Genomic DNA, 13,621 nt, shown 5'->3' on the forward strand with positions numbered 1-13,621 from the left:
CAAAGACAATCACTTGCCACCTCCCACAAGCAGACTGAAGCCCAGCTGCTGGTCCCCAGGGGATGGCTACCTGCCAGACTAACGCCCCACACACTCAGCTTTTATCCTTGAGTGTGATGTTATATGGTACGGACTATCCTTTTGGTCAGTCTGGGTCAGCTGTCATGGCTGTGTCCCCTCCCAGCCTCTTGTCCACCCCTGGCTTATTCACTGTGGAGAGGGAAAAAAAAGAGAGCCTTGATGCTGTAAAAGCACTGCTCTGGAATAGCCAAAACTCTGGTGTGTTACCAACACTATTTTAGTCACAAATCCAGAATGTAGCACCATACAGGCTGCTGTGAAGAAATTTAACTCCATCTCAGCCAGACCTGGTACACATGCTGAGCCCCCAACTTGGGCTAATGAAAGCCCCAATGGAAGTGTTTTTCAGAAGAAATGAGATTTGTGTGTGGTATATACCTGTTGAAGAAAGGAGCAGGTATAGGTGACACGCCAAATAATCAAAATTTCTGTGAAGCACCTATTTGATGATTACTTTTCAACTTGGAGTGTATGACTTAAGTTTGCTGGCATAGAGTTTTAATTTGTCATCTTGTTCCTTATTTACATAATGTGACTGTCTCAAATTTTCAGAGTCTTCTCTGATCGTGATTTATTTGTGCTAGCTCGTGTATTTTCTCTAATGCGTCACTGCTTGTAGTCTTTTCTGCTTCCACATAATAAATACACTAAGCAACCCTGAAGCTGGTATCAGACTCTCTAAATCTCTGTACTTGTGGTATAATGAAAATGGGCTGTTTATTTTCTTCATATTCCTTTTGTTATGGAACACATGACAATGATCTGTCTCCCTGTGCTTTGATAGTCTCTTGTGAGACTTCAAAATGGTATAAATAAACCAGTTCTCCATTGAGCACTTTGGCATACTGAAAGAATTTTAGGTAGGAAGACCATTTTTCTTTAAATGGCCCTTCTGTTTACACTTAGTCATACGAGTTGCTAGATATTTCAGACTGCAGATTTATGTGCCATCAAGTGAAGGAATTGTTTGTCTAATCTCAGGAAAGTAAAGCCTACTTAAATATAAATCTGACTTATTACTTTGCCGTCTTTTGGAATAATACTCTTGCTTAAGGAGACTGCACATTTTTGTTAATAGTTGAGCTATTTCACTGCTAAATTTCTTCATTAGCTCATGATGGATATTCTGCTTTATTTAGAAAAATGAGCATTGCATTCATTAGCCAAACTTCATTAAATTTGGAGCTTAGTCAACTAGAACTATAATTACATGGAAAGGAAACTTCCTAATCTGACATTTCTAAAACTGAGCCCTTTTGGAATCAGTTATTATCTTATGCAACATGACCAACTGAGCCTTTGTATTGAACAGAGGCAGACCCTGGGAGGAGTGCCTTCAGCTGGGAGAAGTGTTATTTTCTATTATAATTTAATTGTTTTATAGCCTTTTTCACCACAATGAGACATCTGCTCTCTCTGTATCCTGAGCAATAATAGATCAGACTGGTTGAGGTGGTAGTAAGCAGTGTATACTCCTCTAAACTATTATCTCATTATTTAGACTTACTTTATTACTTTTCAAATGACACCTTCTGCAGTTTAAGTCTGGGAAGACTATCCTCTTGTCATTCAAGGCAAAATTTATGGATCTTAGCATGGCTATGAAAGGAAAAAAACACACTCTTATGAATGGAAAATTATTTCTCTTTGTGACTTTAGACTGAGTGGTTTGTATCAGCATCAGGAGAGGGAAGTACAGCTACCTATCCATTGCAGTCTGTGTTCATAGAATGGTTTGGGTTGGAAGGGACCTTTAAAGATCATCTAGTTCCAACACCCTGCCATGGGCAGGGACACTTCCCACTAGACCAGGTTGCTCAAAGCCCCATCCAGACTGGCCTTGAACAATTCCAGGGATGGGGCATCCACAGCGTCCCTGGGCAACCTGTTCTGGTGCCTCACTGCCCGCAGAGTGAAAAATTTCTTCCTGCTATCTAATCTAAATCAGCCCTCTTCTACTTTGAAGCCATTACCCCTCATTCAGTTGTTACCAAAGGCAGGCTTCTGCTTTGTTTATAACTATATGCTAACTAAAATGAGTTCATTACTGAGCTTACTGTGTAAGAAAAGTTCGTCACTGAGTTGATAGTGGTAAGGATGGGATACCAAGTAGTTAATCACTCCACGGTTCTCTTATATGTCAAAGTATTTACTCTTAATACCAATTAGGACAGAGCTGTGGCTACTTCAAAGGACATCCTTATCATCCTCAAGAAGCTGGCAAACTTACAGTAAACTTTTACTGTCCTGAGATGACTCAATACCTTAAAAGGATAATGTGAGGAAGGGTATCCTTACACAAACGACCACCGAGGAGCTCACACCTGCGCAGAAGGGTTTTGCAGATGCTGCAAAATTTAATATGCATGTGCAAAAGGGCTATTTGGTTATCCTAATGAATATGTAAGCCTAGGTGGAGTTAAGTATTAGGTAGATGAAATAATGAGAATCTTCTGTGTATAAATAATGGATGAATGTCCCCGGTAAGGTGTGTTAGATTTGTGGATTTCCACCTAGCATCTGATGTCGAATAAAGCAATATCTCCTCTCTAAACTGCTTCTGGTTTCGAGAGCTTTTGTTTCAGGTAACACTATCATTACATGCTGTTGTAAAAAGTCCCTCTCCAGCTTTCTTGTAGGCCCTCTTCAGGTACCAGAAGGCTCCTAGAAGGTCTTTCCAGAGACTTCTGTTCTCCAGGTTGAACAATCCCAACATACCCTCCACATAATCCTCTAGGAAAAAAGCTGAGAGCAATTAATTAATTTTAATCTCTAACCCACCTAGTGTAGCCCATGAATGGTTTTAAGTTGTAACTATCTTGCAACGTGGGGCAGCCAAGGTGTTATGCTATGTCTATTGTCCTCTGTGTTGCCCTGTGTCCACCTCTGCCCTCTATTCTTGTAGGCACAAGACTTCTGGATATGAGCTCTGCATTTTGGACTCTTCCCCCTCAATAGACAGGAGGAGGAAATCAGCTTGCTTTGTGCTGCCTGATTGACACTAAAGGAAAAAGACTGGGTGGACAATCTGTTGCAAAATATTGACTGTCATCTCTTGACCTTTTGGAAATGTGTTCAGCCAAAAAGGTTTAAAAAACAAAGGTTGCTCTTCTGAGTCTTCCTCAAGAAAGAAGCGCTGGTGTGCAGTTAGGGTTAGTTACCATATATTTAAGAAAAAAGAGGAAAAATAAACCAAATTTGGTTGAAATACCCTACTTATTCTTAAGAAAGAAGAAAAATGAATACGTTATTATAGGTTAGGATGTAAATGCTATCCTTAGGAAACTGTGATGAGAAATACTTGAGCTCTCACATGGAGTCTAGAAACTGTAACCATACTGATCTGCATCTCGGAAGCGGACGTGCGTCCCTGCTCATGGAGGAGGAGTGTGTGAGCCGAAGGGGCTTTGCTCAGTAATGTTTAATTGGACGCTTGTGGGTCTAGGAAAGGTAGATGTAAAAGACAAGAGAAAGGGGCAAAAAGGCAGCAGGAGGGAGAGCTTGTACAAACTATTGGAGTGTGGCCCAGACAGAAGCTTAGAGCACAAACCTTTAATTGATTCAAAAAATGCTGAGCAATTCTGGTTTGCACTATTGGACTGCACTTATTTCTGTGGCTGCAAACAATGCTGGAGGGTCTTGTGTGAAACAGCTTGTCGGTCAATCCCTATTGAAATCTACTGGTTTAGGCAAGAGTCCTATATTTGGGCTTGAGGGCTCACTTTTAACGCTGTGAGGATGAAAGCAAATTTCTTGTCTCTGCTTGATGAAGTTGTATTGTTCAATCACTAGGGATGCGTTAGAAAACCACAGACACTTGGTTGATTCTGGGGAGAGCTCTGTTCCAGCAGTTCTGGCCTTGCCACTCTCAGTCCCTGTCTGGATGGATTGGTGAGATGGCTTTTGCATTTCCATGGTCCTCCTCTCATGATTCTGGGCAGAAAACTCTATGAAAAAGGTTTAAATTAGTATTTTTGAAGATTTTCTACAGGGCTGGAAAGTAGATATACTTGTGTCGAGCATATTGCTGTCTCACCCCCCTCATCTTCTCCTCCCTCTGTGGACACTTGAATGTACTTCTGAGATCTAGAAAACTGGATAATAGTACAGTGGTGTCTGAATTTTCTTCTGGGTTGGGGGACAACGATGACACACCGATCCATCCCCATACAATTTATTCTCCTCACCCCATGCCAATTATAGGATATGAGAGCTTACTGATGTGGTTATTGCTGTGTTTGTTAGAAGGTTTTTATTTTTTAAAACTATCACAAGAGAAGCTTTCAGGATTTCCTAAGGCTACGTATCTCTGTTTATTCAAACACATTGTGTATTTTTAAATGGTATCAATGTGGTTTAAATAAAGGAACAAATTACTTTGAGTGCCACAGCAGTATAACACATTCCAATTTTGTCAGAAATACCTTACCAGCTAATAGTGAAATTAGTTCTTGTGTCGTGGTCTTGTTTGCATAATTTTGAAGTGATAAGTTAGATAACTGTCACCTTATGCATATGAAAAGGTGCCAAGTTAAGCCAGCGCTGTAGGTCTGCTCAAAGGGACCTCCCTTCAGCACAAGCAATGGAATTTGTCACTTGGCTGAAGGTGTTAAAACCTTCTACTACTTACACACCATGATGAATTCATTTCCTGAGAGTTATAGGTATGCTTGGTGGCCAATTTGTCAAAGGATATATCTTTTAATTAATCTTAAGAAAGGTAGTGTGTCCCCATTTGTACTTGAATATGAATATAATGTCACTGACTAAAGGCTTTCCGTATCGAGTTTAAATTAATTAAAACAGATGCACAGCTATTTTTAAAGAAATTAGTTGGTGATTACTTTGTCAGAGACTGTTTTGTTTAATTTTTATTATTTGGGGAAGGAAATCTCTGAAAATGCAATTAAGCTTGCATGTAAGTATCAGCTATTTAGGTGTGTAAAAGAAAAACAATGGTGGTGATGGCTTCATTCAGTTATTGTTATGCTTGAGGGGAAAAAATATCTCTAAACATGTAGAAATCAGAAATGAATGAATAAAAACAACCAAGCAGGAATACTGCACTGTAGAAATTCCATTAAGGATAAAAAGCACGTTTAAAAAAAATGAAATTGGCTTAACTTGTTAGGAGACTATTGCCATTAAATTGCTAATCACATAGCTATGTACTGTTTTATAGAATACTGGTATGAACAGTGATATTCAGCTACTTTCTTAGTGCGTACTAAGTTTTATACACTTAATGAAAATAAATAAACCCATGGTAATTCTTGATTTCCTCTAGAAAGAAAGACCTCTCCCTAATGAGGGCAACAGCTTAGGTTGGGATGGCCTAAGGAGGTCAAGGCTAACATGGTTGACGTGGTCAGTGGCTCGCCACCTCTTCAACCTGTCTTCCTGTACAAACCGATGAGTCACTCATCAATCAACTCTAAATTGCTGCTCTTTCAAGTGAATGGCATTTTAGGGTAAAGCACCATTGATTTTTATTTGGCTCTAAATGCTCCACTTTAAATGGTGACAATTTAGGAATCCATTAGCACCTCATAGTGTGGGTCCCTGCAGGCAGAGACGTGAACATCTTGGGGCTGGGGCTTTATTACTCAAGCCGAGCCAGGGCATCCCTCTTCATCAGTCCATGCTTTCAATGACTAGGAAGCTTCCATAAATGCAGAACTTTGAACGTTTCAGCAATATATGCTGGGAAATGCAAGACATTGCTCCAAGTACCGATTGCTTTATCTTGCATATGCTTTTTTTAACACTTCTGTCCCAGAATTCCTAATAGCTTTTTGAAGCTGAACCTCGTTCTGTCCTTTTTTGTGTCAAAGTACAGTTGCTTATGTTCAGGTTAGGAAAGCAGATGAGAAGGGTTTGGTTTTTTTTTTATCTATCTTTAGGTTTTTTTTCTCCCCAGAAGCCAAACTGTACCAGAGGACTGATGGTTTGAAAGAGAAGTGTCATCCTTTTATGTGGCTGCTAATTCCTCGCTCATTTTGATTATTCTTTGTACTGTCATCTTTGTAGTAACTTTGCTTTGCTACTGCTTGGGTTATTTTCTCATGCTTGTGATGTTTAAGAAAAGTAATGAAATAATCACCTGTAATAGAAATCCTTCTTTTTGTGTGTAGGAAACTCACAAATGGGTGCTACCATAGTAGATGCATTGGATACGCTTTATATCATGGGGCTTCATGATGAATTCAGAGAAGGACAAGAGTGGATTGACAAAAATCTTGATTTCAGTGTGGTGAGTAGAGCTTGCCCTAATGTTTCTCTAGTCCTTTTCACAGTGTTCCTCTTGGGGTGAGACAGAAGTGGTCTTTCAGGTGGAACTTAAAAAGCTTATGATTCAAATTTTCAGAAGTTCAGATGTAAGCTTCAGTGAACTTCTCTGTGTCTGTAACGTTATGTATTTCGAAAAAAAACCCACTCCAACACCTTCACACTTTAATTGCAAGTAAAGATACATCTATATATTGTGTTTTCAAAGTAAAAATTATAATTGGATAATGGAAGAAAGGGAAAGTGGTCAGTGAGACCCAACAGGGTCTTAGAAATGAATGAATGCAGAAAAATGAAGCTTTACTGTCTAATAGTAGCTGGAAATAACTGAGCTGTGAAAGACAATTTTTCCCCCAAAACCATGGTGTATAAATTACTTAACAATACAATTTCTTCTCCCATGTCCTTAAGATGTTTTAACACAAAGAATGCCACTTGAATCATCTTAGTTTGCCAACAGGTTCTAAATCTATCAGAAGAATGTCCCAGCTTCCTATACAGTATGACATCTAGGCCTTCTTTGTGTGCTCAGAGTTCAGAAGCATTAAATGGAAGAAATGGCTCTATTTTATCCTTCTTGATTAGTCTTCTTATTACTAATTTTGGGACTCTGTCACAGACTGTGACAGAATTTGTATTTCAATCCTTGGACTTGCCCCTGTGGTTCAAAAAAAAAATTCTTCATTCAGTAATGCACAAAAATCAAATGTAATTATACAGTCAGAATTCAGCAGATGCTTACTGTTGTTTTTATATTATATATAATGTGTATTATATATATTATATCCTACATTTCAGAAGTTATTTGTTTGAGGTTTTTTCCTCTTGTTTTATACTGGCAAACATTAAAGAAATTCTACTCTCTGCTTTTTACAGTAAGTGCAAGATAATTATTCAATCTAAAACTAAAGACCCTAAATATATCAGAGGCAGTATAGTCATAGCGGTACCATCATGAGGGTGAACTAAATTACTTCCATAACTTTTGTCTGACCTGAGGCAATCTCAATACAAATTTGCAGATTTAATCTAGGATTTGGGTGGAAGACGTCTACGTGACCCACTGAGGTTCAATTACAGCTTCCTGTGTATCAAAAAACACTTCTGAACGTTAATGAGTTTTCTTCAATCTACCAACTTGAGTGATTTCCTTATATAGTTTGAAGTTTATAAATAAATACATAAATATGTTCCTCTTGGATTCTTTTACTGGGAAATAGAAGTCCTTGGTTTCACTCTACACTGAGCCATTGCGTGTGTGATTCATTACTCATAGGAATTGAGTGGAATCGTACACTGTGGTGGTGTTATCTTTCTCATATCACCTGTATGTGAATAAAAATACATCTTGTACTAAAAACCTGTAATTGGGAGTATCTCAAACTTTACCCTTTTAGTCGTCAGTGCTATTTGCGGAAATCTTTAAAGTATTCATATAATCTTTCTGAAATAACTAATACGTGCAAAATGCATTTATTTTGGATACAAGCAAAATGCGTGGTAGAACCGCAGGTGCCATAGAAATAGTATGAAAGGAAAGATATACCTATAAATATAATTTCAACTGTGCACTAATTAGTGGGTCAACTTGTATTGTGTACTTTCTACTGACTTTTCTGGATAAAAGGAAAGGCTGCCTTATCTCGAAATCTTTTAGTAAAACTACTTTTCTGTGTCTAATGCATTGAATGGATAGAAGCTTATGGGGTGCATGCAGGCAAGGGAGTGAATGGGGCACAAAGGGAGGCAGAAAGATGCTAAAACTAGCTAGTTCAGCTTAATTTTTTGGTGGCTTAAATGAGTCAAAACGTACTGGGGAATTTAGGCCGAGGATATTAAGGTGGGGGAAGGCATTAAAATGGTTTATTGTCTTGGGTTTCTCAGTGGTCTTGTAGTACTTGTTGCCATAACATTAAATACATAAAGGCTATTGGTAGACAGAGACTGTGTTAAAGTGGAGCTCTGAATTTGAGATTGCACATTGGAATTCAGGTTAAGAAAGCATATTACAGAAATTCTCTAATTATTATTCCACCTTATCCTGTAAACCCAGGATATTCGGAGTTATACTTAAATGTAAGAGGAAAAAATGCCAAATCATGGAAATGTACAGTCCTTGCCTTCATTCCCACCATCCACAAAGAACTTTAATTGCACTTTGTGGTGGTAATATGAATAGACAGTAGGAGAAAAGCTAATTTGATTTTTAAAAATCAGTTGAAGCTGTAACTGAATTATCACTTGGTGTCTTGAGGATGTGCACAGGAATTTCAGTATGGATCTAGATACTGAAGGAGTACAAACCCTTGCATGCATATGGGTTTAGAATATGTACTTGCCCCTGCTTGGATGATTTTTTTCTTCTTTGATCACAGAGTTGGTTAATTATTTACTCTTTTCTTCCTGTTCTAGAATTCTGAAGTGTCTGTTTTTGAGGTCAATATTCGCTTCATTGGTGGTCTTCTAGCAGCATACTACCTTTCAGGACAAGAGGTAAGGAGATTGGAAGGTGGCTGTGAAATTTAATGTATTCTGGCAAATGTTGCACATGAAGAATTTTCTAGAAACTTGGTTTCTCAGTAGTTTACAAACTAAGTTGTACAAAGTAACCAAATTCTTAGAGTGTGCAGTCTTTAAAGCTTGTTTCTGTGCAGGTCTCAGTCAATTTAGGACCCTTTGTTAGAGCTTTGAAGTGCTGCTTTTATCAAGATATTTCCAATAGATACCCATTCAAGTAAACATCAGCCTGAAATGTCAAGTCACTAGCTTCTCATGCCAACAATAACTTGCTTTTATATGCTGTAACTCCATGAAGGCAGAAATAATGGTTTTGTCACTTGTCCTACAAGGCTGTAGGTTTGCTTTGCAAAAGCACTATGCAATCTTCTTACTATTTTCTCAGTTACAAACTGGGAAGTATCAAGCCAATTTCATCCCACTTCTGAAACTTCTATTAAAAAAAGAAAATCGGAGACTTAGATTGAAAGGATGCATATACCCAAAGACTTACAAGCATGGACTTCTTTTGTCTAGCAGTAACATTTCTGTGACCTCTTACTTCACATAATTTAACAAGACTGGAGCCTGACCCAACCTACAGATTAAGTCATAGCTCTTTTCATGTCTTACCAGCTAGCTGTCTTTTGATCTGTTGCCTGTGTCTTTGATTTGTTTGCTTTTATCCTTTTTTTTTTTTTTTTTAAATGGCCCTTCTGTAGTCCGCTGCCTAAAACATTAGACTTCCAGACATATTTCATGGCTTAAGGTTTGATAGGTGTTCATATATATCTTCTTCCTCTGTTTAGGGGAGCACCACATACGGATCAATGAGCTATCGGGGATTTTAAGCCCTCAGCCCTAAAATTAACCAGGAGAAACCCTGTATTTTTTGGCTCTTTAGGTCTTTGACATCATCCTGGGATCTGTGAATTTTCTCTTTTAGATGTGTCTTCTCTTTTGAAGAAGAGCTTAGTGGCAAAGCACAGGTTTAGTGTGTATCTTGAAAGAAATTGCTAGTTTTATTTTTCATCAAGTACTACTGCTTCACCTTCTTTACTGTCCACACTCTTCAAGCCCCCCGTCTGTGGAGGGTTCAGCTGCAAGCAGCCCTTCCTGCTGTGCTGATTTATGTGGTCTGTTATAGGAGGCCAAAGGAAAGGAGAATCGCAGAATTTTGCCCCTCACTTTCCTTTGGAGCAATTGAAGAGCTGAGCTTGCTTTTGTGGCAGTGAGCCTTTTTCTGCCTCCAGAATCTGTCAGGCTTAGGTCTTCCATCAGTGTTTCCTCACAGCTCAGCAAGGATTTTACCCTCAGGGAGTGATCTTGTGCCGTGGTTACCTCTTCAGGACGACAGCCTTTGTAGCAGCTATCACTTGTCTTAGAGTAGTGCTAAAATTCAAGCCCTGTTAGTTTACACTTTTGTGTAACAAAAAATGGCATAAAAATCACTGAATGATGAGCCCAAATACTAATTTGAGGCAGCTTCTGAATTTCATCTAGCTCAGCATTATTAACCTACCAGTTCTCTTTTGAAGGTCCCCAGAACAGAAGCTTTCTTGTGCTGTCAAACATAAGCAAGGAAAACTGCTTATGTTTTTATTTCTGCAGAAAAGGAGTTTCATGGAGAGCAGTCTGAGCCGCATGTGCTTTTTGTGTTGTGCCGAGGAGCAGCTGCAGTAGCTAAGCTGGAACCATTAGTAGTCGTCATGGTAGTTCCTGCTGTAGTGCAAGTGACCTCAGCAGCATGTTGAAGGATGCTTCCTTTCCAGAAATCTGTAGTTCTGTTGCTTGGAGCTCAGATCACATTAAGTACTATGTGATCACTGAAGCCTTCAAGCATTGAGTAGAGCAGTCCCACATCATCTTTTCAGCTAGGAATGTTGAGCCTTTCTCTGGATAATTTAAACTGGAGCATGCTCCGAGGAGTCATCTATTGTGAATATGAAAAACCTCAGAGAAAGAGCAATGATCGCTCATCAGTAGCTGGATTGTTTGTATAGATCAATACCACACCTGTGCACAAGTACCTTACAGGATCTTTTTTGCCTCAGTATGCAGATGGATGCAACCGAACACTGCCAAAACACACGCTTTGCCTGCATTTGTAAAGCTGAGTATTCCTTTTCCTTTCAATTGCTTCTAACAGTTTGGTAGAGTCAGAATAAGCTCCTTTGCTTAAAAAGTTTTCATCAACACATTTTATTTCTTTGCTTCTTAGAAAGCTTTTTACCCTCTGTGTTTCCTGAATTTTGGCCACTGGGCTGACTCTTTTGTTTTTAAAAATATTTTTGTGGCATTGGACTCTCCAATGGATTTTAAACACTTTGTAACTTGTGGCAGATGATTATTCCTGTTACATGTTCATATGTATTATCTTTATTTTCCAAAAGAAGAATGCCTAAAAGCATTCAGACTGCATTTCTTTCAAAATACTGCAACAGTTAGGACTGCTTCTGCTACCTGAGAGACTACTTCATTTGCCAGGTTGGTTTCTCTGCAATTTGTCAGTGCGGATAAGACAAGCAAGGGAACTTGAGGCTTTTCAGTTATTGAGCCCAGGAGAAACACCCCTGACTCTTATGAGAACTCCTTGGAATTGGAAACAGGTTTGTTTTGAGATGATTTCCAATCTCTTCTGTTCCCAAGAAGGGAAGGTATTACTTGGCTCAGGATTGGGGCATGCTTAATTTCCTTTTTTTTTTCACTGCATTCAGACATGTGAGGAGACACTTGTTAGCCACTGCTTAGACAGGCAAGGCTGATCCCGAGTGTTCGGATGTTTTGCCTGATCAGGTAGTGAATGTGCACATGGGTTTATGCCTCTAAGGGAGTCTGTCTACTGGTAGGTATCCTTGCTTTGTTATTCAAGCTATCATTTACTTGCTTATATTGCTTTCCTGCACCTTCTTTGATATTCCATTCCCTATCTCCCTTCCTCCAAGCCTCCACTTCTGTGAGACTGTTGCTAAATACTGGTTTAGAAGGTTATCATACTAATTTCCATAGTTTTGCATGTCTTATTTGATGTATTGAAAAATAGGTCCAATACAAGGAACGGGGCTGCTTGGAATTAATTCTGGTTTTTCCCTTTTATATAAATTCTGCTTAGGTCAGCAACACAAGTTACTGCTGTTTGGTGAAAGTTATAAAAACCATTCTTACTTCGTTTTGACTCCTATCACTTAGTGCTGTTAAAGATGCTCTAGTGACAACTGTAATAGAAGGTACCCAAGACTCAACATCAGCTGTGGAAGTTTGGTCACTTTTAACTGGCCGCATTTGGAGAATTTGATAGTCAGCATGGTTTATCTATATGCTTTTGCCCTTTTGTATGGAGAGAGTAATTGTGCTTAATAGGATTTTATCTCATTATGAGTCATAATGCTATATATTGATCATAGTTTTCAAGTAAGTATGGCTGTTAATTTAGATAAAATTGTCCTGTTCACTGTTTTTATAATAAACATAGTAATTTAAAAAAATTATTTAGCATAACTAGTGGCATGACTGTGGTCTCCATTTTAGCTGTCATGTTACTGGTATTGCTTAGAAGGAACATCAACTGTGGTCATGGTTTTAGTGATGCTGCTTATAGTTGATGATAAAATTTTAAACTTTTCATATTAAGATTGTGTGTATTGCTGTCCCTTTTCTCAGTGACAATTCCCTTTTGCTCGTTGGTGTGGATGGGGGAGTAAGATATCTCCTTTACAACTGAAAAAAAAAAGCTGCTGTTTTTAGCAACTGACAACTTGGCTTAAAATGCTATAGGCTTTTCCTGTCCAGTGTTGAGTCACAAGCCTTTCTTTGTGAAACATGACACTTGTGAGTTTTTGAATAGCTCAACCTTTTTTATGTGGGAATTTCTGCTGGACTTCCTTGCATGATGAGCACGTGAAGTTTGAGGAGGATGTCTTTCATGTCCCTCTGGCCAAATGTTGTGGTTGTCTTGCCTCCCTATACCTTTCTGTTGATGTAGAGGGACAAAATTGTTTCTCTAACAGTTCTGATTTGGGGAAAATCACCATCTTTCTTCATTTTTCCATGTCAAAATGTCTTTTGAATAGAGGAAAATTAAGATATGCCTGTGAAACTTGATACAGTAGAAAATCTAGCCATGCTTTCTGTTTTGGTCTTCTCAACTTGGAACAACACTGAAGTTTATCTGGTGGCAGGGGTAGTAGGTCTGCAATCTGGGAGGCCCTTGTTTAAATCCTCTGCACAATAAGTTTTTTCTGGCTGATTGTGGACAGGCCATCTGGTGTCTGACTAGGTGTATATTATCAGATCTAAGAGTGTGCCTTCTTTGTCTCAGCTCTTATGCAGGAATGAGGTCCCAACCTGTCATTGCTTTTGAGATTCTTGGGGTTTTCTTTGAAGCTTTGAGCCTGTGGCTTTTTTCTAAAGTACATTGGTGAAATATATAATGAATATATGCTAAAATAGTGGAATATAGAATCATAGAATGGTTTGGGTTGGAAGGGACCTTTAAAGATCATCTAGTTCCAACCCCCCTGCCGTGGGCAGGGACATCTTTCAATAGATCAGATTGCCCAAAGCCCCATCCAACCTGACTTTGAACACTTCCAGGGATGGGGCATCCACAACATCTCTGGTCAACCTGCCCCAGTGTCTCACCACCCTCTTAATAAAAAATTTCTCCCTTATATCCAGTCTAAACCTACCCTCTTTCAGTCAGTTTCAAAACCGTTGCCCCTTCTCTTGTCACTACAGACCGTGATAAAAAGTCTGT

At 38.9% G+C, this 13,621-nt stretch overlaps 1 protein-coding gene across 1 annotated transcript in view; it reads left to right on the plus strand.

Moving 5' to 3' along the window:
- MAN1A2 (mannosidase alpha class 1A member 2) overlaps window positions 1-13,621 on the plus strand; it is a 146,248-nt gene that overhangs the window by 59,006 nt on the left and 73,621 nt on the right. Inside the window, exons 4-5 of the mRNA XM_074157379.1 lie at window positions 6,216-6,334; window positions 8,782-8,862. Coding sequence (XP_074013480.1) covers window positions 6,216-6,334; window positions 8,782-8,862 — 200 coding nt within the window. The remainder of the gene's footprint in view (window positions 1-6,215; window positions 6,335-8,781; window positions 8,863-13,621) is intronic.

This window comes from Numenius arquata, chromosome 1 (assembly GCF_964106895.1).
Source record: "Numenius arquata chromosome 1, bNumArq3.hap1.1, whole genome shotgun sequence".
Taxonomy (NCBI): Eukaryota; Metazoa; Chordata; class Aves; order Charadriiformes; family Scolopacidae; genus Numenius; species Numenius arquata.